Raw genomic sequence first — 26,523 nt, 5'->3', positions numbered from 1 at the left:
CACGGATGGGGAGCACACATGGAGGGCAGATGCATTCAAGGCTTATGGTCACAAAAAGAGCTACGCATGCACATAAACCAAAAGGAAATGCTGGCAGTGTTACATGCAATCGAGGCCTTCAAACTCTTTTTGCATCAAGGCCACCTGCTAATAAGGACAGACAACACCACAGTTATGTGGTACATGGTACATAAACAAGCAAGGAGGTACCCATTCCTACCCTCTTTGCAGACTGGCAATGAATCTATGGGAACTTTCCCTGAAACTCAATATAGAGCTGCAATCCCGGTTTGTGCCAGGAAAAGACAATATACTGGCGGACAGCCTAAGCAGAAATATCATGGAAGCACACGAATGGATGCTGCACCCAGACATCTTCCTTCAGATAACACAATCATAGGGGAGGCCGGACATAGATCTTTTTGCCTCCCATCACAATTATCAGCTGAAGAAATTCTGCTCAAGGACATACCACCCACAAGCATGGAAAGTGGATGCCCTCTCTTTCAGCTGGAGAACTCTAACAGTATATGCATTCCCACCTCTTCCATTAATGACCAAGGTCTTACTGAAGATCAGGACAGAGCAGCCAAAAGTGATTCTGATAGCTCCGGACTGGCCAAGACAGCACTGGTACCCACTGTTAAAGAGCATGTCACGCACGAAACCGTGGCCTCTTCCTCAATGGCCACTTCTCCTGACACAGCACAATTACAAAACTCTGAATTCAAACCTGAAAACCTTGCAACTAACAGCCTGGAGAATACCTTGACTCCTCCTCAGGATAAGCTATCCAAGAGAGTGAAGGATAATCATCATGGAAGCTCGCCGGCCTTCCACAAGAAAGGCATATTCAGCAAAATGGAAAAGATTTCGCACTTGGAGCACCACAAAGGGCCTAGATGCGACAGTGGTGAACATGGCACATATCCTGGAATACTTTGCAGAAATGCTCCACAATGGCCTGTCTTACTCTTCCATTAATAGTCATGCTTCAGCAATTTCAGCAGAATACAATACAATACTGATCCACCTGTCTTCTCTCATCCTCTCCTAAGACAGTTTCTAATAGGAATCAAAAACATCAATCCTCCAAGGAAACCACCAGTGCCTACATGAGACCTTAACTTCGTGTTGGAAAAACTAACACTGCCTCCCTTTGAACCAGCAGCATCTTCAGAATTACAGTTCCTGTCTTGGAAGACTGCCTTCCTTCTGGCCATAACCTCAGCAAGAAGAGTATCTGAGTTACAGGCCCTCATGGCAGAACAACCATTTCTTATTTTTCATCAGGACAGAGTCTCATTGAGAACCAATCCTTCATTTATGCCAAAGGTGGTATCCAGGGTCTCATTGAACCAAGCTATTTACCTGCCTACCTTCTTTCCAAATCCACAAAACAAAGGGGAGAAACTTCTGCATACCCTGGACATTCACAGACAGTTGCGCTACTACTTGGACAGAACTAAAACTTACAGAAAAACTGACCAGCTGTTTGTAGCATTTGCTGCTGGTGCAGAAGGAAAAGCAATTTCCAAACAGACAATTTCAAAATGGATAGGGAATTGCATTTGATTTTGTTACTCCTTTCATGGCAAAACTGTGCCAGTTAACATTAGACCTCATTCCACCAGAGCCACAGCCACCTCCACAGCCTTCTTAAGAGGGGCGGCTACCAAGGACATTTTAGAAGCTGCTACATGGAGCTCCGTGCATACGTTTTCCAAGCATTACAATTTACCTTTATATTCCAGATCCAGAGCAGGCTTTGCTACGGCAGTCCTGCAGGGCATTTTAGCTACACCATCCTTTACATAGATCCTACCACCCCCAGTTTGGTTATGGTATTCTACCCATATGTGAGGACTGCAGAAGCATCCTTGAAGGACATAGTACAGTTTTGTACCTACCATAAATGTAGATGTCCGATAGGTATGCATCTGCAGTCAGGTTTACCCTCCCTCCTTCCCCTCTGTGGTATTTCTTGGGTACTTATCCCTCTCATAGCTAGCTGGGGTTATCTTTTATGGTGTATTTGTTTTATAAATATATATATATATATATATATATATATATATATATATATATATATATATATATATATATATATTTCTGTGCATGTTTGGAATTTATTGCATTTCTCCAAATTTAGCCTTCCTTAGAGGGCACCTGGCATCTGGGGCAAGAAAAACTGAGGAAGATGGCGTCGGCTGACGCTTTTATACCCCAGGCGCTCTGATGTCGAGGAGGGGGCGACATCAGCCGACGCCGGACCCAGACTTTGGAATCCGGCCGACCGAAGGGCTGCCTGAGGCAGGACAACCCATATGTGAGGACTGCAGATGCATACCTATCGGACATCTACATTTATGGTAGGCACAAAACTGTACTTTCCCTTTAGCTGTATACATGGATCAAGCATATGTTTATCAACCAGAGACGTTGTGGATGATAAAACATTGAAGGAATTTATTTGGTTGGGGGGGTGGCAAGAATCAAGTTTATTCTTCCAAAAGAACAAAGTGGTTTTAGATTACTTGATTTGATGGGTACTTTAGAACTATGTAGTTCGAGAGGGAAAGGTACTAGAGTATAGGTAAAAAGAGAGAGGGGGGGGGGAAGCCAAGTGGAAGACCAGATCTGGTAAAGAAAAAATTGTTAGCTTTAGAATAGGTGCTGGTGTTAAAAGGGGTCAATTATTAGGGCATGTAAACTATTGCATAATAACTATAAGAATCAGTCAGAGGAGGTTAGAAAAGATTGGGAAGAATAAGAATGGAAATGCAGTTTACAAGGGGACATCATTTCTTTGGCTCTCAAGTATGCAACAAAGTCCAGAAGTGTTAGGATTTCTGCTTGGAAGTGTTCGCATACTTATTTTATACCCCATACAGGCTTCAGATAATTTTTTCTTGAGTAGATAGCAAATTCTGGAGGTGTGATGGGAAAGAGAGAGGTAATTGGGAACATATTTTTGGGAGTGTAATGAGTGGCAGATACTACAGAGTGCTTTGTTAGAAATATTGCAGTAGGAAATAGTTTTAACAAAGAAAAATATTCCTTTCAACTGGGACACTATCTGAATTGGTTAGACTTGGTAATTCCTTACTAAGTTTAATGCTGTTGGCTGTCAAAAATGCAATTACTAGAAAATGGAAATCAAAATGAAAACCAGTTGTAACTGAAGTACAGAATATTGTAAAGGAGGTAAGTGCTAGAGGTGGAATTTGTAGAAAACAAGAAGAGCAAATTACAAATAAATCAATGGAGTTTATGGGAACAGTACATAAAAATATTGTTCAAGAAGTGGAGGAGTGAGATTTTAGGGAAGGCACAAACTGTGCAATCTATGTAATATCAGACTGTGTAATTGTTAGAGAGAAAATGTGTATGTAGTGTATAATGTACGAGTCTGATAAATGTTAAAATGGTTTGGTTTCAATTAGTGTGTGTGTGTGTGTGTGTGTGTGTGTGTGTGTGTGTGTGTGTGTGTGTGTGTGTGTGTCTGTATCTTATGAAATAGTTTAATAAAGGTGTTTAAAAAAAAAGTTGCCTCCTTTCAGGTTATCCTCAATGACTTGCTATCATCCCTAAGGCCACTTAACACTGGAGTCCACTGTTTGGACCCTTTCTGTTTTCACTCTGCCAGTGACCTGCATAACGGCTTCCATATCTCATTCTGTTATGTATGCTGATGTCTTACTGATCTTACAATCCGCAAAAGCCATAAAGAACTTGAAAGGAAGCTACAAAAGACTACTGTCCATTATGTAACAAGTCAAACTATGACAACCTTTTAATTAACCACAAAAACAAATGGTATGATTTTCAGAACCCCTAAAAAATTACATAATATGCCACCTATTCATTGATCTCAGTGGTAGCTCTATGCCAAAAATGTTGTAGAACATAGCTCAATACCAAATGTTATAGAACAAAAGTACCTTGGCCTTATTGACCAGTTTCTCTCCTTCACAAAACAGAGACATATCAAACAGTGTCTTAGCACAATTAAAACTGTGTTACAGGCTCACTCATCTTCTATCTCCAGCAGGCTTCTTATCCATTGCTAAAAATGTATGATTTCCCAAACTCGAATATGGCCTCTCTTTTTTCTGGTGTAATACCCAACCAGAAATGCCACATAGAAGCTACAGGTTTTATTTTCTGTTATTGGAAATGTTTCCTAGTTGATCCCTTAGTTCACCTTTTCACATTACTGTAAAACAACCGACAATCAGTAAGCCACCTTTCTCCTCAATGTACTATTGTTATGGTTATAAAGTAAGCCAGCTTGTCCCCCTTTAAAAAGGAAACATCACTTCCAAGAAAATTATGATCTGAAAAGCTCCCAAGACAACTTCTCACAGTCTCTGATCACCTTTCAAATTTGCAGTTAGTGAAGAAGTTTTCTGCGGACTGGGACCTGAAGCCTGGAACCACCTGCCTGCAAAAGTTAAAAGTCAAGAATCCTGTCAGTGTTTAAAAAAGCCCTTAACTAGAATCTCCTCTCTGAATCATCATGGAACTGCTATTGGGACACTAGTTAATGATTTCAGCTTTTGATATTTCCTCATGCAGCTGCTGTCAGTTCTTTACCAGTGTTATTAGAATGCAATATGTATATGGTTTGTTAGATATACAGATAATTTAAATGTATAAATTGTACACTTGTTTGTAGCCATGTCCTGGACTGCCCCTTGTATGTATTTGCTGTGTACTTCATAGTCCCTCATAATACTGCCTGTAATGCTTATCTGGGATTAAATTGCTTTCATGTTTATCTATGATTATGAATCCATCACATTTTTTGTAAACTTTGCTTTCTTGGGGCATGGCTGGAGTCATTGGACCAGACCTTCTTCCTAGTTATCAAATAGTAGATAAAGTCTATGCCAGCTTTGACATGGTGGGCCTTCCAGCTTCTAGGGTCAAGGCTGTCAGTGTCAGGCAGTGGTTCTATGGGTTTGTCACCTCCATTAACAGAGATGCCCTCCAACAAGATGAGCTGAGTGCGAAGCCTGTCTTTGGCAACCTTGTGGACAGTGGATCTTTGACTTTTTCCTTTGGGGGGGACATCAGTTAGCAATGCAATGTCTCCTAGAAAGCTGTTGCATGCTCAAACGTTCATAAATGCCACCTGGATATAATGATTGTTTAGCCAACCTTTGCCTAGACAGAATTTAATCTCTTTAGTGAACTGCTCACTGTTCTAATTCCTTTCAGTGTGTGTCACAAATTGCATGAGTTCAATGATTTTCCTTTCCCTTTTTGAGACAAATCAAGAAGGTATTTCATTGAACATTGAGCATACAGTTGCTGCTGGTCAGATCTCCCAAGTCTAGTATCAGTATATTTGTTAGAGGCTGCACACAGACAAGCTGCCTCAGGTCTGTCCTTTTGTTCCTCCCCATCCATGCTTCATGGTTGCCATAAATGCATCTGCCCTGGGGTGAGCAGTGGCATTGCTTAAGGTGAACAGTCCAAATGATCTCACATCAAGAGGCTGCCATGCACATCAGTGTCCAGTAGATGAGGCTGGTCATTTTAACACTGCAGGCTCTTCATAACCTCCTCCCATGGTACATTTGCCATCGACTCGAGCAGTATGATAGTGGTGTAGTAATCTGAAAATGGGAAAATTCAGTCCTATCCCCTGTGTCAGTAGGCAGTAAAGTTATGAGAATGGGCTACATCACCAGGTGTTCAGTCAGTTTCTTACTGATGCTTCACCAGTGGTACCAAAGTCATTTTGCAGTATACAGTTTTCTGCTAGGGCTGCAAACTGTGCTGCAGTATTTTTTGATACCCTCAGCCAACACCAAGTGCTGCAGCATTTTTTTCCGTCTTCCCTTCTCAGGGACAGACTTTCAGGACAGTAGTCCTCTAGTAGCCATTTTGTATGCTTTTCTCTGATAATGAAGTTTCTGCAAATACATAAAAGCTGAGCAAGGCAAGGGTCTTTCTAAGTTCCCTTTCCATGTCATTTTTCTACTGAAGAAACCTTTTTTAACCACAGCTCACAGAGGTCTACTAGCCATTCTGTCCAGCAAGCCTCACCCAGACCTTCAGTCCCTCAAACTGAGCACATTTTTTTTGTTTATTTTTTTTTTCTCCAGGGTGGTCCAAATCCTTACCACTGCCCAGAAATTCTCCACTGGAAAAGTTTATAAGGGTCAGTGAATTAAGGTTACTTTGTAAATGACTGAGAAGGGCCTGACCATTATTCAGCCTTGCTGTTGTAATTAAGTTATTTGCCAACATTTTTGAGCAGAACTCCAGTTGCTCAGCAGTGAAAGTTCATTTAAGAACTATCTCTGATTTCTGTCAAGACATAGACTTACTTTCTTTGAAAGTGTGCGAAGCATTTTTGCAAAGCACTGTCTTAAAACCATTACTTAGGGAACTCGTACCTCTTTGGGACCTACATTTTCATATTTGAGTAGCTATCCCTGGCACCCTTTTCTGTTTCAAAAGCATGTAACAGATTTTTGCCTTAGAAAACTCTGTTAGTGCAGTCACCTCAGCTAAAAGATTTTCAAAAATCCAAGCACAATTTCCAAACCACCAGATATTGTTTTGGTTTGCATACTAATCCAACCTTTATGCTAAAGATCACTGCAGACATTAATCTCAACCAATCTGTCAGTTTGCATGCCTTTGTCCCTTAGTTTTCTAACAAAGAGAATACAAGATGATTTGTCTTGGCAGAAGAAGACAATGGTAAAATTTATCACCTCCTTGTTTCTTTTGCAGGCCAGAAGGTGCCCAAGTTCAGGCTTTCCAAGTGGATGGAGGCTTGCATTACCTTTTGCTAGACAAAATATAGCATATCTGATGGTTCAGCCTTTTTTAAAAACTCATTTGTGGATGATATCTTTGATGCTGCAACATGGGCTTCACTGCTTGCATTTGTAAACAAATTACAAGCTAAGCATAATTTTAAGGTCCAGGTGAATCTTTGGGTCTACCATTCTTCATGATATTCGCTCTTGATTCTAGCCAAGAGCAATAGCTGGAGGACTCTGTCCTGACACTGAAGGGGACATATATCATTTGATTATGTAAGATGGGAATATTATGTCCTTATCATACAGGTAGATATTTGATCCACATCAGTCAATTTCAGCACAACCCCCCCCATACCTCCCACCTTCCCCACTCTTATCTCATTTATCCCTGCAGAGACAGACTTGGTAGAATGGACCTGAGGCTTATGCACGAGGAAGGGTGTTGTGTGATTCAGAACCATCATGATCTGGAGATGGAGGTATGGTGCATTGCTGGAAATGAAGGAAGGAATTGTTGCTTGGGAGGCTAAGTGCTGAGAAGATACTAGTCTGCGAGTACCAGTCCTTATTTTGAAGTAGATGGATGTGTTTCATAAAGAATTAAGATAATGGTAAGAACAAAAGTTTCTTGTACATATGCATGTTTAGGACAGTAAAAGACAAGTTGGTTTTCTAATATAGTAGTATTTTCATTTCATTTCCCTGTGTAATGCAGTTCAGGATCGCAGACCAGCCAGTGTTATCCCAAAGTTCAGTGGACTTGGTAAACAAAGCTACCAGCCCATCACAGGACACAATGACACACAAATACACATCGTTGGGCAATTTTGAAGAACTCCACTTATTCTACACTTTTGGGATGTCAGAGGGAAACTGAAGCATGTAGTAAAAATCACTATGGACACTTTGAGAACATGCAGTGTGTACCCAGAAAGCACTGCAACTCGGAAACAGTTCGGTGAGACAGCAGTGATAACTGCTGCATGACTGTGCTGCCTCAAGAATGGTAGTTAATTTCGAAAAGTCTGCCTCAGAAGATTAAATATAGCCCTTGTCTTGACATATTTAAGGGAATTTTGGATGCATTTTATACCCAAGATTGGATGGTCTTGCCAGTACAGTGATCATTTAAATGTTTTCTTTTGAGTTTTAAATTGTGCTACGAGGATGGCTAGTGTTTGAACTGTCTTTTTTTCTTTGTCGCTGCTCTGAAAGCTACCCTGAGCCAGGCAAGGGAAGATTAGTATTAGTATTGCATGCATGCTACCTAGATGACCACAAGTACCATATGCACCCTTTTGAGTCTGAATTGAGTCTGAATTTACGTGAATAATTAACCATTAGTTTCATTATCACTAAGCACCTCTTTAATATTTCTTTAACAGCTTGACAGAGAGAATAAAATAGCAGGAGTCATCCCAAGGATAACATTTAAAGACAAATCAACTTATGTGGAATCTTCTACCAAAATTTATGATGATGTAAGTATAGTAGGCAGTACTTTTGGTGTGCTGATAGCCTTTTTTCTGCTGTATGAGGATTACAGTCAACTTTCTTCTACTCTGAAATGTGTACAGTGCATAAATGGGTGTTTGTTGTTTGCAATGTATACAAACAGCTTAAAGTTTGTTTTTGTGTGCTGTAATTACATTAATTAATTACATTCATTAAAGTTGTGAGTTCTGTTTAGGGTTAAACTGAAGTTGTAGACTTTCAAAGTAAATATTTCTTCAGATAAATGCAACTTGGTGTTGTGTTGACAAACTGTTGCAAAGGATAAAAAGATATAATAGTAATAATATGGCGCTCTCTTGTTTTTCTGCATGAGTATGCAGCATGAACAAAAAAAAAATCAGTTGCTTTCTGAGCCAATAGTGTTTATATTTTCAGCAGTTCTCATTTTACCCATGACAGTTTAACACTGTTGTATGCTGTCCCATTTAAAATAAATGGATTTTACAGATCTCCCTTTTTAGGTTTATACCTTGTCAAAATTAACTTTTTTAACTGGAAATCTGAAACCAGGTGATTTATGATTAATATTTAAATAACATTTGTAATGTTCTAGTACACATTTCTGTGACTGTTATTTTAACAAGTGTTTAGAGTTATGACAGCATCAAAATGTCAAGACAAATAGAGATATAGTTCATTATATGTTACGTACATGGCCAAATTATTGAAAAGGATTTAGAAAATTCAAACTTAAAAGCCCTCTTCTTAAATACACGATCTTCAGCTAAATTAGTTTTGAGCAGGAAGAACTTTCTTAGTGAAATGTTCTTCTTAGTCCAAGATGTGGTAGTCTTGAAATTTGTTATAATCTGAGCAAAGAGACCAAGGTGTAGAGCCCCCTAGAGAAAAAAAAAACTATTGTTTTTTTTTTTATATATTCCCAGGTTACTTTTACAGGAAACACTACTGTGAGAGAGTGCTTTGGAGTGAAAGAAAACAGATTTTGCGAATCTCTTTCAATATTCCAGATGCAGTTTTTCCCCGTGTTGTGAAAAGTTTTATTAATGCACACAGTTCTTTTCTGGTTAAAGTGCCTGATAGTTTAACAGTGGATAAGAATAGATCCGATGTTGTCTCTTCTATCCACCTCAACCTGTGGGGTTGCCAGATCCGATTGGAATTTTGGCTCTGAAGCCCAAGCTCTTCCCCCCTCAATACCCTGCACTAACTCATCTCCTCAGATCTCTTCTGCTGTCCTTGAAGTCGGAAGTGATTTTTGAAGCTCCATGCAGGCAAGTGCTTATAACATTTTTCAAAGTATTTTTCATGATAGGTTTGCCATTTCCTTCTTCAGTGTCATCTACCCCTCTTCCCGTTTAGTGTGTGAGTTGTTCGTGTGATGTTTAGAGTCGTTTATACCTAGGGTGTGGTGGATTTTGAGTCTCTGGTCCTTCCTGCTCTGTTTCTTTCTTGTACTGTGTGCTTTTATGCTGTTGGTTCCCTTATAAGAGTCTTTGTTTGCTGCATTTTTCTATGTAACTTTTATAACTTATTTCTGTCATGGCTGAAAAGACTTTGGCTTTCAAAAAATGAACCAAATGTGGCCACAAGCTGCCCTGCAAGACCGTGTCAACTAATGGGTGTACAGTTTGGTGACAGCCCACCTTGACCAGCACTGTGAGGCCTGATCCTACTCATTCATGACTAGAGCCTTATTGGGTAGGAAGGCCAAGCTTGTGTTGAAATGACCTCTTCCCACCCTCAGCATTTCTGCTTCTCCTTCTGAAGCACCAGCTGCCACTTCTCCAGCAGAAAGACCAAAGGAAAAAGAAAAAAAGGAAGGAAAATAAGGATAGTCCAGAGAGAGGGAAGAGCCAAGAAAAAAGACCTGTTGGTATATCCACTTTGGGTGAGCTGGTCCAGAAGATCACATAGCCTTTTATTTCTTTGGCTGACTCTCTGGATCCATCTTCAGCACTTCCCCTATCCCGATCCCCTGCATCTTTGGCACCATTGTCGGATGGTCTTTACTTTCAGTGATCATGAGCCCCTTCCTGGCTGCTGAATCTTGGAATCACTGTATGGTTCTCACAGCCACCCCAGAACCAGTATTTTCCTCAGAGCCTTCTCCTTATTTGCTTCAGTTCCTTTTACATAGAAGCTAGGATTCAGACAGGCCCCTGAACCATTTTTGTAAGCCATTGTCGACTGTGTCCTGTAGGTCACAAGGTTCTGTCTTGGAGAGCAAGAGAGGTAGATGGGCAAGATGATGTGGACCTTCCCATAGACACATATTGGCTTGAAGATCATTCCAACCCCCATCATTTTACAGTGGGGAGGGTTGCTCATCCTGAACCAACATTTTTTGGGTGCTCCTTCACCAATCTGCCCTTCAGATCTGGTGCTTTTGGCTCTGACTCTTCCTCACATGGTTCCTCCATCGGAGCTGATGGCCTGGAAATCTTCAACTCCAGCTTTGTCCTTCACGCATTAAATTTCAGCTGTTTTGGAGCTGGCTGCATCCCATAACTGGAAAGTCAGTGCCATGGTCTACTCTAAGGCTTTTGTAGCCATCCCTGCCCCTGGAGACATTGGCCTTGGACAACTTGGCTGTGGTCTGTAGTTCAGATCTTGCCAGGTCTGTGATTGGTGTGAGGGGCTTCCTTGGATCAAATGAAGTCCTTCCTCAGTCGTCCAGCTTCGGCGTTAGTGATTGTGGAGAGGATCCTATCCCATTCAGGGATAAAGGGACCCATGCTTCAGTTCAGGTTCATCAAAGCCTTCCTGTCCATGATGTTGGACAGATTTAGGAAGTGCATGTTTGCCTCAGCCACCTTTGCCCTTTGCCCATAGCACACCTTACTAGGCTACAGAAAGACTTGCTTAATGAGGTTTCCATAGCTGTAGCAATCCAGACATCGCCCAAGACAAGGAAGTCCATGATGGCTCAGTTGGCTACTTTGTTGTCTATTTCTATTGTATCCATGCACCTGCTTTCTAATGTAGCTAACGGTATGGCCAGTGTGGCAGGTACCGACATTGCAGTATGCTTTCTTGCCTTGATGCGCCTTTCTAATTTTGTAGAGAGATTTCAGGTGTCCTTTGTCAATGCCTCTTTCAACAGCTCCACTGAATTTGGGATTATGATTAAAAGTGTGCTGACCGGGAGTGAAAAATAGGGTAAGATGTTGTCTGCAATCATAGTTTGCTTCCTCACCCTCAATGAACTTTTTTTCAAAAGTCTCAAGACTTTGTCCAGGATGGTCCTGAGGTTGAGGGCAAGTTTAAAAGATACCACCCTAGGGGCAGGAGCAGTCTGCAAATTCAGAGTTTCAGGGTACCCTTCTCCAAAAAGCTCTTGCAGTGCTCCTGAAGGTTTGCCTAGCTGCTGCACAATGGAGGCTGTCAGGGGATGCTTGGCTGTCCACCTTCAAGCTTGGGAGGGCATCATCACAGATTTCCTTGGTATTGAGAGTCATTACCAGAGACTACACAATTCCCTTTCAGTCACTCCCAAATATTTTACAGAAATCCCTTTGTGGCCTTCCAAGGAAAACAGCAAAATATATTCAAAAGCTGCTCGAGAAGTGATCCATCAAGGAGGTCCCACCAGACCAGACAGGTTCCTGTGTCTATTCAAGATTATTTTTGTTCAAAAAAAAAAAAGAAAGAAAGACCTCAGGCTCATCTTGAATTTAAGCAGACTAAATTTGTCAAAGAGACTAAATTTCAGATGACCATGGGCACTTCCTCCTTGGACCCTCAGTTATTCTGGACCTCAAGGAAAGGATGGTCCAGAATAACTGATCTCAGTTAGAAGCCAATTTACATATCAGATGTTTGAAGATGAGTGCAGTCCTTCTCATGTTGCAGGCCTTTCACAACTGCCTCCGCAAAGATGCGATATCAGTCCAGACCGACAATATGACTGCAGTCTGGTATATCAGCAAACAAAGTAGGACCCTTCTTTAGCCTGTTTGTCAAGAGGCCATGAGGATGTGGCAGTGGGCAATGTCTCTTCAGCACTTTGATTGCAGTGCATCCCAGGGTGATCCAGCATTCTAGTGGACAAGTTGACCCGGAGTATACTAATGCCTCTTAAGTGGTCCCGCAACCTGAGAGTGGCGACAGTAATCTTCAGCTTCAGTCACAGTGGCCAGCCTTACTTTGAACTATTTACGTCTCCTCACAACACAAAATGCAGCAGGTTCTTTACCTGATTCTGCAGAAGAGGGCATCACCAAGGGATGCTGTAGTCCATGCTTGGCCCCCGCGGATCTCCTTTAGGCGTATCTGCTCTGACTTCCTTAATAGTAAAGTTTTAACAGAAAGCATCTTGGTGCAAGGCAATAGTGATCTTCATTGCCTTCCTCTGGCCCAGACAAATTTGGTTCCCCTTCTTGAGTCATTACCTGATTCACCCAGTTTGGGTTCTTGATTCTAATTCTGAACCTGATTTTGCACCACTCATGTCAACCTCACCCAGATTTCTAGTCCATCGGACAAACTGCTTAGTTTCTCCACTTCCAACTGTGGCCAGAAATCCCAAGCAACTCAGGGCGGTCTGCCAGAGTGGTTCACATCCTTTTTTCATCTCAGAAATCTTCTCCAAGGAAGGTTTATGCAGCAAGTGGAGCAGATTTCATATTTGGGTAATTTCTATAGGCCTGGGCCCCTTTTTGACACCCTTGAATGCAATCCTCAGCTTTTTTTTTTCTGGTATTATTCAGTCGGGCGCTAATTACTTGATGGTCCGGGTCCAGTTAGCAGCCATTTCTAATTTCTGTGTTTGTCAGGATCATTCCCCCATATCTTCCCTGAGACTTTCTCTTTCTTCTTAGGCTCCCTTTAAGAGATCCAGTCCATTGTCCTATGTGTTACAGGCTTTAACCAGGGCTCCATGTGATCTTGCTGCAAGTGTAAACCTAAAGTTTTTATCTTGAAAAACCCTCTCTTTGTTTGCAATAATCTCTGCTAAACAAGCATCAGGTCTTCAAGCTTTGACCTGTAAGCCCTTATTTGATTTCTTACAAATGTAAGATATCACTAAGGACTAATCCAGTCATCTGATGATGTAAATTTTCATTCATTTTTGACTGTTGGGTTTCGATTCCATCCCTGTAGAGTTTTAGGAAGCGTCAGTTGTGCTCTCAAGCTAATTTTTTTGTCATAAATATCTTTATTAAGGCTTATTTTCGATAACTTAGTTTTTCTTGGTTACTTTATTTACTGTGTGTGTGTGTGATATTTCTTCCCTTTTATACCTTTGGTATTTCTCGCATTACCATCGCTGGTGTAGGCCTCTCCCTTCATTGTTACCTCTGATAAATCTTTAATACCATTGTTGGTATTCCTTCTTTGGGGTGTCTTCTGTGCGGAGTCTGCATGTCCTCCCTGTGGTTGCGTGGGTTTCCTCCGGGTGCTCCGGTTTCCTCCCACATCCTTAAGGTGGATTGGACACACTAACTTGGCCCTAGGTGTGAGTGTGTACGTGCCTTCTGTGGAAGGTTGGGCACCGGACTGGCAACTCGACACCGTAAAACTCCACTGCCAGTCATGAGCAGACATGTGATCCACTGTGGCGACCCTTAACTGCAAGCACTTATCAACTGACTGCCCCTTTGGGGGGAAAGATTGCTCTTCATGCAAAAAACTGGGAACTCATTACCCAGGACAAATGGGTTTTAAATATAGTGTTCCAGGGATACAGATTTCACTTCCACACATTGCCAACTCCAAGTGGGTATCCGGACCTACCTACCCCCAAATCATTGGGCAGAGGCCCAAAAACAAGTACTTTCTCTCTCAAGCATGGGGGCTATTCAGCTGGTAACAGAAGAGGAAAAGGGACAAGGTTTCTACTCAAGACTTTTCCTGGTACCCAGAAAAGACAATTCATGGCGTCCTATCCTGGACCTTTCTACTCTAAACACCTTTTTGGAGATTCCAAAATTCAAGATGCTGACTCTTCGCCAATTACTTCCTATGCTAGGCAAAGATGCCTGGTTGGCAACACTAGATTTAAAAGAAGCATACCTGCACATCCCAATCAGGGAATCTTGCAGAAGATACCTGTGCTAAGCAGGCTACATGCATTATCAGTTCTCTGCACTGCCCTTTGGCTTATCCACTGCACCCAGGGTATTCACAAAGTGCCTAGCTCCAGTTATTGCATTTTGTAGGCAAAGAAATATTCAAATATACCCATACCTGGACAATTGTCTAATTCAGGCAGAAAGCCAGGACCCTTGGTACACCATAAAATAAAAGAAATCTCACCTGGTACCCTGTCAACAAACTGTATTCCTGGGAGCAAGCTTGAATACAGCTTCCCAGATGGCCTACCTCATGCCAAAGAAACAACTTCATTTGACAACCTACTTCAAACAAGTGGCCACAAAAACATGCTATCTGCAAGACAAATACTGTAAGCCTTGGGGTTCATGGCCTCCTGCATTCTTCTAATTCCATATGCAAGACTGCATATGAGGAAACTACAGTGGTATCTAAAAAGCCTATAGTGTCAACATTCTCAGGATCTAGAAGCAATGATTCCTGTCATACCTTGCCTATGCCTAGAGTTTCTTTGGTGGGCAGAGATCTGCCACCAAAACAAGGGGCTACCCTTCACACCACCCCCTGCTGCCCAAACCCTAACAATAGCTGCATCAGACAATGCATGGGGGGCACACCTGGCAGGGAAGTGCATTCAGGGCAAATGATACCTAAGTCAAATGAGCCTACATATCAGTCAAAAAGAAATGTTAGCCGTACAGAATGCTCTGACAGCCTTTAAGGACCACATTCTTCCAGGACAACTAATGGTAAAGACGGACAACACCAATGTTATGTGGTACATAGCAGGGGGGTAGACATTCTTATCCCCTCTGCAGACTAGCCATGGCATTATGGAGCACAGCCTTGAGCTATCAAGTGCACCTACAAGCTCAACTCCTGCCAGGAAAGTTAAATACACTGGCAGACGGACTAAGCAGAAACCTCATGGACCCACACGAGTGGAAACTGGAACCAAGGATTTTCAACATGTTGACAAGCAAATGGGGGAGCCCAGATATAGACCTGTTTGCCTCTCCCCAGAACTACCATTTGGACAAATTTTGCACAAGGACTCCCCCACAAACAAGCCTGGAAAGTGGATGCTCTGTCCTTCAGCTGGAAAAACCTATCCGTGTATGCCTTTCCCCTCTGCCTCTGCTCTCCAAAGTACTACTAAAAACCAAACGGGAAAAAACAAGGATGATTTTGATTGCTCCAGACTGGCCACACCAGCACTGGTAACCCCTCCTGTGCAGTGTGTCACGGTTACCCCCATGGCACCTGCCTCAGACTCCTTCCCTGTTGTCTCAGCAGGAGAACCAGATTCTGCACCCTCAGCTTCCAACATTGAACCTTGCAGCCTGGCTAATTACATAATCTCTCCTTTACCACCCCTCACTAAACCTGTGAATAGATATCATTTTAGAGGAAAGAGGCCTAGCACTAGAAAATCCTATGCTGAAAAATGGAAAAGATTCCGCGCCTGGAACCAATCTCAAGGGATGAGCACAGTGGTGCCCAATTTAACTCCAATTTTACAATACTTAACTGAGATGCTTCACAAGGGCCTGTCTTTTTCCCCCATTAAAATCCATGTCTCAGCCATTTCAGCTCATTATAACACAGAACCCCCCCCTCCTTCTCTCACCCACTTTTCAACCAGTTCCTCAGAGGGGCTAAAAATTTGAGACCACCCAGGAGAGCTCCTACCCCAGCCTAGGACCTTAACTGTGTTTTGGAGAAACTCACTCTACCTCCTTTCGAGCCAGCTGCTACTGCAGACTTAAAAACAGCTTTCCTTTTAGCAATCACTTCAGCTAGAAGGGTATCTGAATTACAGGCCCTTATGGCTGTGGAGCCTTTCATCATCTTTCATGCGGACAGGGTGTCCCTCAGAACCAATCCATCCTTCATGCCCAAGGTGGTATCCAGTGTGGCTCTTAATCAGTCCATTCATTTGCCAACCTTCTTTCCCAATCCACAGAGCAAAGGGGAACGGATACTGCATTCCTTAGGTGTGCACAGACAACTCGGATTCTACTTGGACAGGACTAAACCTCAAAGGAAACCTGAACAACTGCTGGTAGCATTTGCTGCAGGGGCAGAGGGGAAGGCTATTTCAATGCAAACCATTTCTAAATGGATAGGCCATTGCATTCATTTCTGCTATAAGCACCATGGAAAACATATCCCCCAGGGGATCAGACCTCACTCCACCAGGGCGGCATCTAACTCTATAGCCTTTCTCAGAGTCGATATTCTTAGTGTTTCACTGTTGCAGTCATTACATTTGCGTAATCTGGTGGCAGGTTGCCCTCAGTCGGCCTGGATTCCAAAGTCTTTGGTCCTGCATCTGTTGCTGTCTCCTCTACCCTGACTTCAGGTCGTCAGGGGTATAAAACATGCAAGCAACGCCATTTTCTTTAGTCTTTCTTGCCGTGCGGTGCCCGAAGCAGAACCATTTCGCAAGTGCCGGTCGGCCGACCACTGAAATATTTGCGTTTGAGTTTCAGAACCGAAGTCTTCAATAAAGCTAAGTACCCTGTTGGGGAAACTTTTTTCTTGCTTTTTACAGATGTCAGAAAAAGTTAATAATTGTATTTCTTGGGGAAGCAAATACCTCATAAGGATTTCCATTTATACTGTATTCCTTGCCTAGGCCCTGATCACAACGTGCCTGGCTGTCGGTTTTGTGCTAGATTTAACCGATGCACTATTAAGCGTCGGTATATTTTTGCATCTAAGTATTTTGGAAACAGATTTAGCTACCCAGAGATGTCATCGGATAGCAATCCGACTACCGGAGTACATAAAAAACTCAAAGAAAAGGACAGAGAAAGGCAGTCGAGATCCAAAACCGACGACGAAGCTTCTCCTAAGCCAGTTGATGGTTCGCCGGTACTCAGTGAAGCGCTTTCATAGCCCCTTATATCCGCTACCTTCGAGTCGCAGGCCTCTACAGGCACCCATGTGGAGTCTGGCATGCCGCAAGATACTCAAGGTATTGGACCGACGGATGTACCTCCCTCGGATGGGTCCAGAGCCACTGAGCAGGCACCGGCTTCTGAGGGTGTATTCAGACCTCAACATTTTTATATCAAACCAAGCTGCAAAACCAAAGGCAAAGACTCCTTCTAAAACACTGACGTCTGAGCCATGTGCACAGGCCTCTATGCCTAAAAAACAGATGATCAAAATGGCTGAAGACCTTATTACCTTGATCAGGGGTACCCATCCCCCTCCAGATAAGAGGCCTAGGCAAGACACTGACTATGAATCTTCAGATCAGGTTTCTGTTTCTTCTAATTCCTCTTCTGATCAGAAATTATCTGTACGTCCTTATGAGGATTCTGATGCTGAGGAGTCCATTCCATCTGCATCTCCTCCTGAGGATTTTTCATTTGGAGAAACCTTGCATACTTTGAGGGGGCATTTTCACTGGGAGAGTCAAGACTTCTCAGAATCAAAAAAGAGGCTTAGGGATTTCCTCCTCCTCCCTCAGCACAAGCCTTTAGCCATTCCCCCTTTGTTAGACATTGTGGATGATGTTTTTTCGGAGTCGAGCCTGACCTCTGACTCTTTACCTCCGGCTCCCAGTAAGCCTGACAGGTATTACAGGGTCCCTGACTCTTATAATTTTTTTATTTATAAACCCTGCTGCTGATCCTGAAACTATTTCACAGGGGCCAAAGGGAGTTAAGGCCTCAATAGCAAAAAACCCTACCCCCTGCAACAGAGATTCAAGGGCGCTGGACAGATGGGGAAAAAAGGTTTATACATCTGCAACCTTGGCAATCAGGGCCTTAAACTGTCAATTTCATATGCGTAAGTACCAACAACATGTTATGGGGTTGCTGAAACAGAAAATGATGTTGATTTCAGAATGTGCAGAAAATAAGGAATTGCAGGATTTATTGCATGCAGCTGAACAAGTTGGGAAAGCATACATTGCAATGTGGTTTTGATTCTTTAGAGGCCTCCTGCAGGGCCGCAGTTACTGGATCTGTGATTAGGAGGCATGCCTGGTTAAATGTACAAAATTTGCCTGATCATCTTAAAGCTAAATTGCTAGATGCACCTTTACAGCATGACTCTCTGGTGTTAAGGCAGAAGAGGTTTTAAAGAAAATGGAAGACAAAGCTAAGCCTATGCAAACTGTTAAAGATTTCGTACAAGTGCAGCCACCTAGATTCAGTAGACACTGGCCTACAAAAAATTGGTCCTTTCCTGTGTCAGACAGAGCTCAAAGGGGCAAATCCAGACACTCTAAGGGTACCAGGTTCAAGAGTCATTCAGGTCAAAGCAATGGATCGCATCCACCTCCAAATCTAGAGGAGATAAAGCACAAACCTACAGAAAGCAACCCCAATGACTTCCCTCTGCCTACACCAAGCACTTATCTTTTGGCAGCACCCATAGGGAGAAAATTAGCACTTTTTTGCTCAAAATTGGCAGTTAATAACCCAGGACAAGTGGGTACTGAACATCGTATCACAGGGATACAGATTCCATTTCCACACTCTGCCAGTGACAAATGGTTGGCCAGACTTGCCAAAAAAACAATGGGCAGAGGCTCAGAAACAGGTTACGTCCCTCATAGATATGGGGGCCATTCAGACAGTACCAGAACAGGAAAAAGGATAAGGGTTTTACTCAAGACTGTTCTTGGTACCCAGAAAGGACAAGGCCTGGCAGCCAATACTGGATTTATCGATTTTGAATACATACCTGGACATTTCAAAATTCAAAATGCTCACTTTGCAACAGCTTCTGCCCATGCTGGGCAAGAATGCTTGGCTGGTGACTCTAGACTTAAAAGATGCATACCTGCATGTCCCAGTAAGGCAGTCATGCAGAAAATACCTCAGATTCAAGGCTGGCTTAATGCATTACCAATTCTCTGCACTGCCCTTTGGCTTATCTGCTGTGCCCAGGGTCTTTACAAAGTGCCTGCCACCCGTAATTGCATTTTGCAGACAAAGAAGTATTCAAATATATCCTTACTTGGACGACTGTCTCATTCAAGCAGAGAACAAGGAGACACTTATACAACACCTGGCGTTTGTGAAAAGGCTTCTAGCATGCCTAGGGTACAAAATAAACGAAAAGAAATCACAACTGGTGCCCTCTCAAAAGATAACATTCCTGGGTGTAAGCTTGCATACAACTGCCCAGATGACTTACCTCACGCCAGACAAACAAAGGCAATTGACTACTTAATTCAAACTGAAGGCAACAAAAGCCTAGTCTTCTGCAAGACAAATTCTGCAGGCTCTGGGCTTCATGGCATCCTGCATCCTACTAATTCCATATGCAAGACTGCATATGAGGAAACTACAATGGTACCTAAAAAGTTTATGGAGTCAACATTCACACAGTCTGGAAACAATGGTTCCTCTCATTTCCTGCCTGCAACAGGAATTTTTATGATGGGTAAAGGCCTGTCACCAAAACATGGGACGGCCATTGACTCCACCCTTGCCAGCCAAACCTTAACAGACGCATCAGATTATGTATGGGTGGGCCCACATGGCAGGAAGATGGATTCAGAGCATATGGGCACCAAATCAAATGCATCTACATATCAACCAGAAAGAGATGCTAGCTGTTCAAAATGCCCTAACAGCCTTCAAGGGCTTACTACATCCAGGACAACTACTAATAAAGACGGACAACACCGCAGTCATGTGGTATATAAACAAGCAAGGGGGCACACATACCCCTTTGCAGATTAGACATGGCATTGTGGGAAACAGCTTTGACCTACCAAATAAATCTTCAAGCTCAATTCCCGCCGGGAAAACTGAACACTCTGGCTGACAACTTAAGCAGAAACCTTATGGATCCTCACGAGTGGCAACTAAATCCACAAGTATTCAGCATGATAACAGAGAAATGGGGGAGCCCAGACATAGATCTGTTTGCCTCTCCTCAAAATTATCAGTTGAAAATATTCTGCACAAGGACTTACTACAGACAAGCATGGAAAGTGGACACCCTGTCCTTCAGCTGGAAAAAACTGTCAGCTTACACCTTTCCTCCTCTGCCTCTTCTACCCAAGGTCCTCCTAAAAGTCAGACAAGAGAAGCCAAAGATGATATTAATTGCCCCGGACTGGCACCACCAATACTGGCACCCAATCCTAAGGAATTTGTCTCAATACCCAGCCTGTATCTTGCCTCAAAGACCACAACTACTGTCCCAGCAAAACGATCAGATCCTGCGCAATCAACTACAGACTCTGAACCTGGCAGCATGGCTAATCATGTAATTATACGAACGACACCACTCAGTAAAGCTGTGATGGATGTCATTTTGGAAGCCAGAAGGCCTAGTACTAGAAAATCTTATGCTGACAAATGGAAGAGATTCTGTGCTTGGAATCAAGCACAAGGAACTGATACAGCAGAACCACATATTCCTCAGATATTACAGTACTTAGCTGAGATGCTTGACAAAGGCCTATCTTTCTCATCAGTCAAAATCCATGCCTCTGCCATTTCGGCTCATTACAATACAGAGCCACCAATCTTTTCTCATCCTTTACTAAAGCAGTATCTTAGAGGAGCCAAAAACCTAAGGCCTCCTAGAAGATCACCATTACCTGCATGGGACTTCAGTTATGTGCTGGAAAGCTCACCCTGCCTCCATTTGAACCAGCTGCTACCGCTGATATAAAGTTCTTATCATGGAAGACAGCTCTGCTACTAGCAATTACTTCAGCAAGAAGAGTTTCAGAGCTACAGGCCCTCATGGCTGTAGAGCCTTTTATCATATTTTCCCCAGACAGGGTGTCTCTGAGGACAAATCCTACTTTTATACCTAAGGTGGTTTCCAGTGTGGCTCTTAACCAAGCAATTCATTTGTCAACTTTTTATCCAAATCCATAGAACAAAGGGGAGAGAATTCTGCATTCCTTGGACATGCACAGACAGCTAAGATTCTACTTGAGCAGGACAAAAGTTCTAAGAAAAACTGAGCAATTACTAGTGTCATATGCTGCAGGATCACAAGGAAAGGCCATCTCAAAGCAGACAGTTTCAAAGTGGATAAGCCACTGCATCCTTTTCTGCTACTTACACCATGGTAAGCCTGTGCCCAAGGGCATTAGATCTCATTCCACCAGAGCTGCAGCTACTTCGGCAGCCTTTCTCAGAGGAGTACCAACCAAAGACATTCTAAAGGCTGCTACTTGGAGTTCTATTCAAACCTTTACAAAGCATTACCATTTGCCTCTCTACTCTAAGTCCAGGGCAGGCTTTGCCACTGCAGTGCTGCAGGGCCTTATAGCCACACCTAATGCTGTTTAGCTCCAGCCTCCCAACCATAGCTTTGGGTTTCTACCCAAATATAATGACTGCAACAGTGAAACACGAAGAACATAGTACAGTTGTGTACACTTACCATAAATGTAGATGTTCGAGTGTATTCACTGTTGCAGCCCAGGTTACCCTCCCGCCATCCCTCTGTCATTCTACAGTTTATCTTTCCTTCTCTGTCTTCTACAACTTATGTGGTGTATTTGCTTGTAGATGAAGGTAGTTTATATTTATGCATGTATATATATATTTATATATAATATTGCTACCTTTTTGGGGGCACCTGACACCGGGGGCCAGAAAAACTAAAGAAAATGGCGTCTGCTGCATTTTTTATACCCCTGTCGACTTGACGTCATGGAAGAGGAGACAGCAACCGACGCAGGACCCAAGACTTTGGAATTCAGGCTGACTGAGGGCAACCTGCCAGCAGATTACCCAAATGTAATGACTGCAACAGTGAATACACTCTAACTTCTACATTTATGGTAAGTGTACACAACTGTACTTTCCTACCAGAGACATCCTAGAAGCTGCTACCTGGAGTTCTGTACATGCTTTCACCAAGCATTATAATTTGCCAATTTTCTCTAAATCCAGGGCTGGCTTTGCCACTGCAGCCTTGCAGGGTCTTATAGCTGGTCCTAACACTATCTAAATTCCTCCTCCCAACCAAAGCTTTGGGAATCTACCCAAATGTAATGACTGCAACAGTGAAACATGAAGAACATAGTACAGTTGTGTGCATTTACCATAAATGTAGATGTTCGAGTGTATTCACTGTTGCAGTCCTGGTTACCTTCCCTCCAGTCCCTTAACTTCTTTTGGCTTTACCTCTACTTTCCTTTACTATGCTTAAAAGCCTTTTCGGTGTGTTTGCTTTTTTGTTGGAGGTATATCATTGTACTTTTATACTTATTTGCTCCCTATTAGGGGGGACCTGACATCTGGGGCAAGAAAAACTGATGTAATGGCGTCGGCTGCATGTTTTATACCCCTGACGAGCTGACGTCATGGAAGAAGGGACAGCAACCGACGCAGGACCCAATACTTTGTTAATAAGGCCGACTGAGGGCTACCTGCAAGCAGGTAACCCAACTACTAAAGATCAAACAGGACAATTCAAGGACAATACTGATTGCACCAGACTGGCCACGCCAACACTAGTACCCCCTTTTGCGCAGTGTCACAGCAGGAGGGCCAGATTCTGCACCCACAGCTTCAAACCCTGAACTTTGCAGCCTAGCTAATTACCTGATCTCTGTTACCATCCCTCAGTAAGCAAGTGATGGATGTCATTCTGAAGGCAAGGAGGCCTAGTACTAGAAAATCCTATGCTGAAAAATGGAAAAGATTCTGTTCCTGGAGCCAAACTCAGGGGATGGGCACAGCAGTGCCCAATTTACCTCATATTCTTCAATACGTAACTGAGATGCTTCACAAGGGCCTTTCCTTTTATTCCATCAAAATTCATGCCTCAGGCATTTCAGCACATTATAATACAGAGCTACCCCTCTTCTCTCAACCACTGCTGAAGCATTTCCTCAGCGGAGGCAAAAACTTAAGACCACCCAGGAGAGCCCCTACTCCAGCCTGGGACCTTAACTTTGTATTGGAAAAGCTCCTTGGGACCAATCCCTCCTTTATGCCCAAAGGGGGTATCCAGTGTGGCCCTTAATCAGTCCATTCATTTGCCAACCTTCTTTTCTAATCCACAGAACAAAGGGGAATGAATACTGAGCAACTCCAAAAATGTGAAATACTGATAAACATGAAGATCTGGGGGAATTTTTAGTAATCACAAAACCTTTATTACTGTTGTGTAGGATTTTAAGGCTTGGTGAACAAGTATTTCTGGGGATAATTATTTAATTAATTACTATCCTGCTTTACTACCTCTGACTAACTATGTATTAATTGATAGCTGTATTTAAACTTTGCTTTCAATGAAGTTAACTGACTCTGAAGATGCCCATGAGGGTGAAAGCGCTTAGTCAGTCAAAATTGCTATACTTACGATTTTCAATTCACTTTTGGACAATAAAGGTTTTGTGATTTTACCTGTTATGTTACCTCAGTGCCTTCTTGTTTATCAGTATTTCACATTTTTGGAACATCAGATAAAGAATTTAAGTAGTTTATCATCTACTCCCCTCTCCCATCTTCTGACTATCTTTCTAAAACCTTAACATTTATCTTTCCCTACCTTTGATCTACACTTTCAGCTTCCTACCTCCTGTATATAACCTCTCTATTCCACTCCCCTAATGGCCCATTCTCTCAAACCTTCCCTGAAAAACTTTGTCTCCTCTTCCTTATTTCTCCTTCTATCTTTAACACACTCACTCACTGCATATGAACACTGCACTCTAAAGCACAATGTAACCTATCTACAAACACTCCCCATCATACATCCCCACAGCCTTTCCCATAGCAACATTACCTCTACTTCAGCCTATTTGCTTCCCAAGTTCCATAGGAACACCCATGTTTCTTACCTCCCCAATAAGCTAACCCCACCCAAGTACTATAAATACTTAAAGATTTCATCCATTCAAACAATTAACATTTTAACAGGTGGAGATACTCATCCCAATCCTGGTCCACCCTCACCAAATACCAATCTACAGAATCCATCATTTAATAATGCTACCTCTTCTTTAATAATTCAGAACTCTCTCAGTATAGCACATTTTAACATTCGTAGCATTAACAACAAAATTAGTCAACTGCATGCTCTCCTTCAGGTTTATCCATTTGATATCCTTTGCCTTACTGAAACTTGGCTAAAACCTTCCACTCGTGACCTAGAAATAACCCCTCCTGGATATAATATACTAAGATATGACCGTACATCAAAAAAGGTAGCGGTGTAGCTATCTTGTTCAAATCTGATCTTCTGGTTTCAGTCTGTGATGTATCACTCCCCTCAAATACCAATGCTGAGACCCTTACTATCAAACTCCAATTGAATAGCTCTAAAGCAATCTATATTATCTGCTCTTACATCCCTCCAGGAAATAATATTAGCACCCTAGAAAACATTCTCAATAGCCTTTTTACCCATTTACTACAAGAAACAATTGTCCTAGGCAATTTTAATATAGACTGGACCTTATGTAATTCCCCCACCCCCAGCACCCATATTAATCTATTTGGTTTCAATCAAATAATAAACTTCCCCAGTAGAATCCACAAACCAAATAGCAAAGAAACTACTCTTGACTGAATCCTTATAAATAGTTACCCAGATACCTATAAGGTAGGATCTCTCCCTGACATTAGTGATCACATTCTAACCTTTATCACTAAACAAAAGAAATATCTCCCAAAAAAGAACAATTTTGTCACCTATCGTTCTAAAAAACATTTCCGTGCTGAGAACTTTATTAATGAACTAAATGTATGTAACTGGTCATCTCTAAAACTACTTAATCTAGATGAAGCAATCTCTTACTTTAATTCTACTTTCCTTCATATTCTAAATAACCATGCTCCTTTCCGCTCCTCCAGAATCAGGACAAAAATAGCCCCCTGGCTCACAAAACAAACCAAAGAAAAAATGTTTCTACGAAATAAAATATGGGCAAGATGGAGAACCTCTAAAAGCTCTGTAGATCATCTATACTTTAAGCAACTAAGAAATGCTGTCAAAAAGGATATAATCTCAGACAAAAAAACTACTACTCCCACCTGCAACATTCACACTCTAATAATCCTAAAAAATTCTGGTCTGGCATTAATAAACTTCTCAAACCAGGACATGCCACAACTCCTTCTCCATGCTCTATTCCTAGTAGTAATCCTCTGCAAATAGCTAATGCCTTTAACAATTACTTCATTGAAACTATTCAAACTTTAACTCAAACTCTAGTTCCCATGTCCCCCACTCCTACACAACACACTAACAGTCCCTTTCCCTCCCTTCATTTGCAACCTGTTCCCATCTCCTTTATCTGCAAACTCCTTCAAAAACTCAAACCCTGCACTCCCTCTGCTGATTGCCTCCCAGCAGAATACCTTCAAATTGAAGCCAAAGCCATAGCATACCCTGTTTCTGTCCTGATAAACAGATCCATCTCTGAAGCCTACATCCCCTCTATTTGGAAATTCTCACATATAATCCCTTTGCACAAAGGAGGTAAATCTACTGAAATCTCCAACTACCGTCCTATTGCTCTACTCTCCCCACTAGCCAAAATTATGGAAAAATGTATTCACCATCAGCTACTCCAGCACCTTTTCCAAAACAACTTGCTTGCTAACTGCCAACATGGATTTAGGCCCTTTCATAGCACTACTTCTGCCCTTTTAACTTTTACTGATTGCATAAATAGGAATCGTAACAATAACTGTCTCTCAGCTGCTCTATTTATTGACCTTTCCAAAGCCTTTGATATGGTCAATCATAACCTACTTACCAATGTGCTAAAAGCCCAATCTCTTGACCCACAAGCAATCCTTTGGTTCAAATCTTATCTGGAAAACAGACAACAAGCAGTACTCTGGGACAATAATCTATCTACATACCTCCCAGTTAAGTACTGGAGTTCCTCAAGGTTCTATCCTAGGCCCTCTTCTTTTCTCCATCTTTATTAATGATCTCCATACTGTTTTTCCACAATCCACCTGTATACAATACGCTAATGACTCTACTCTTATCTGTACTGCCAAGTCTTCTTCCTCTCTCCACACCCCTACACAAAATGTATTTAACACAGTTGAAAACTGGTTCACACAACGCTGCCTTCTTCTTAACCCTAAGAAAACTAAGCTACTACTCTTTACTCCCACCATAAAATCTCCTCAGTTCCACTTCACTATTACATATGGAACCTGCATTTCCCCTGATTCTACTGCTCAACTACTTGGCATAACTATTGACCATAACCTTAGCTTCG

General features: G+C 42.2%; 1 protein-coding gene across 4 annotated transcripts in view; it reads left to right on the top strand.

Annotated features, from left to right (window-relative positions):
* CLPTM1 (CLPTM1 regulator of GABA type A receptor forward trafficking) overlaps positions 1-26,523 on the top strand; it is a 1,743,979-nt gene that overhangs the window by 1,102,019 nt on the left and 615,437 nt on the right. For all 4 annotated transcript variants that reach the window (XM_044078057.1, XM_044077978.1, XM_044078148.1 and 1 more), the window contains one exon: positions 8,177-8,272. In XM_044078057.1, the coding sequence (XP_043933992.1) occupies positions 8,177-8,272 (96 nt within the window). The remainder of the gene's footprint in view (positions 1-8,176; positions 8,273-26,523) is intronic.

The sequence above is a fragment of the Protopterus annectens genome, chromosome 1.part0 (assembly GCF_019279795.1).
Source record: "Protopterus annectens isolate FY-2018-M chromosome 1.part0, PAN1.0, whole genome shotgun sequence".
Classification (NCBI taxonomy): domain Eukaryota; kingdom Metazoa; phylum Chordata; order Ceratodontiformes; family Protopteridae; genus Protopterus; species Protopterus annectens.
This window is presented reverse-complemented; position numbering and strand designations above follow the sequence as displayed.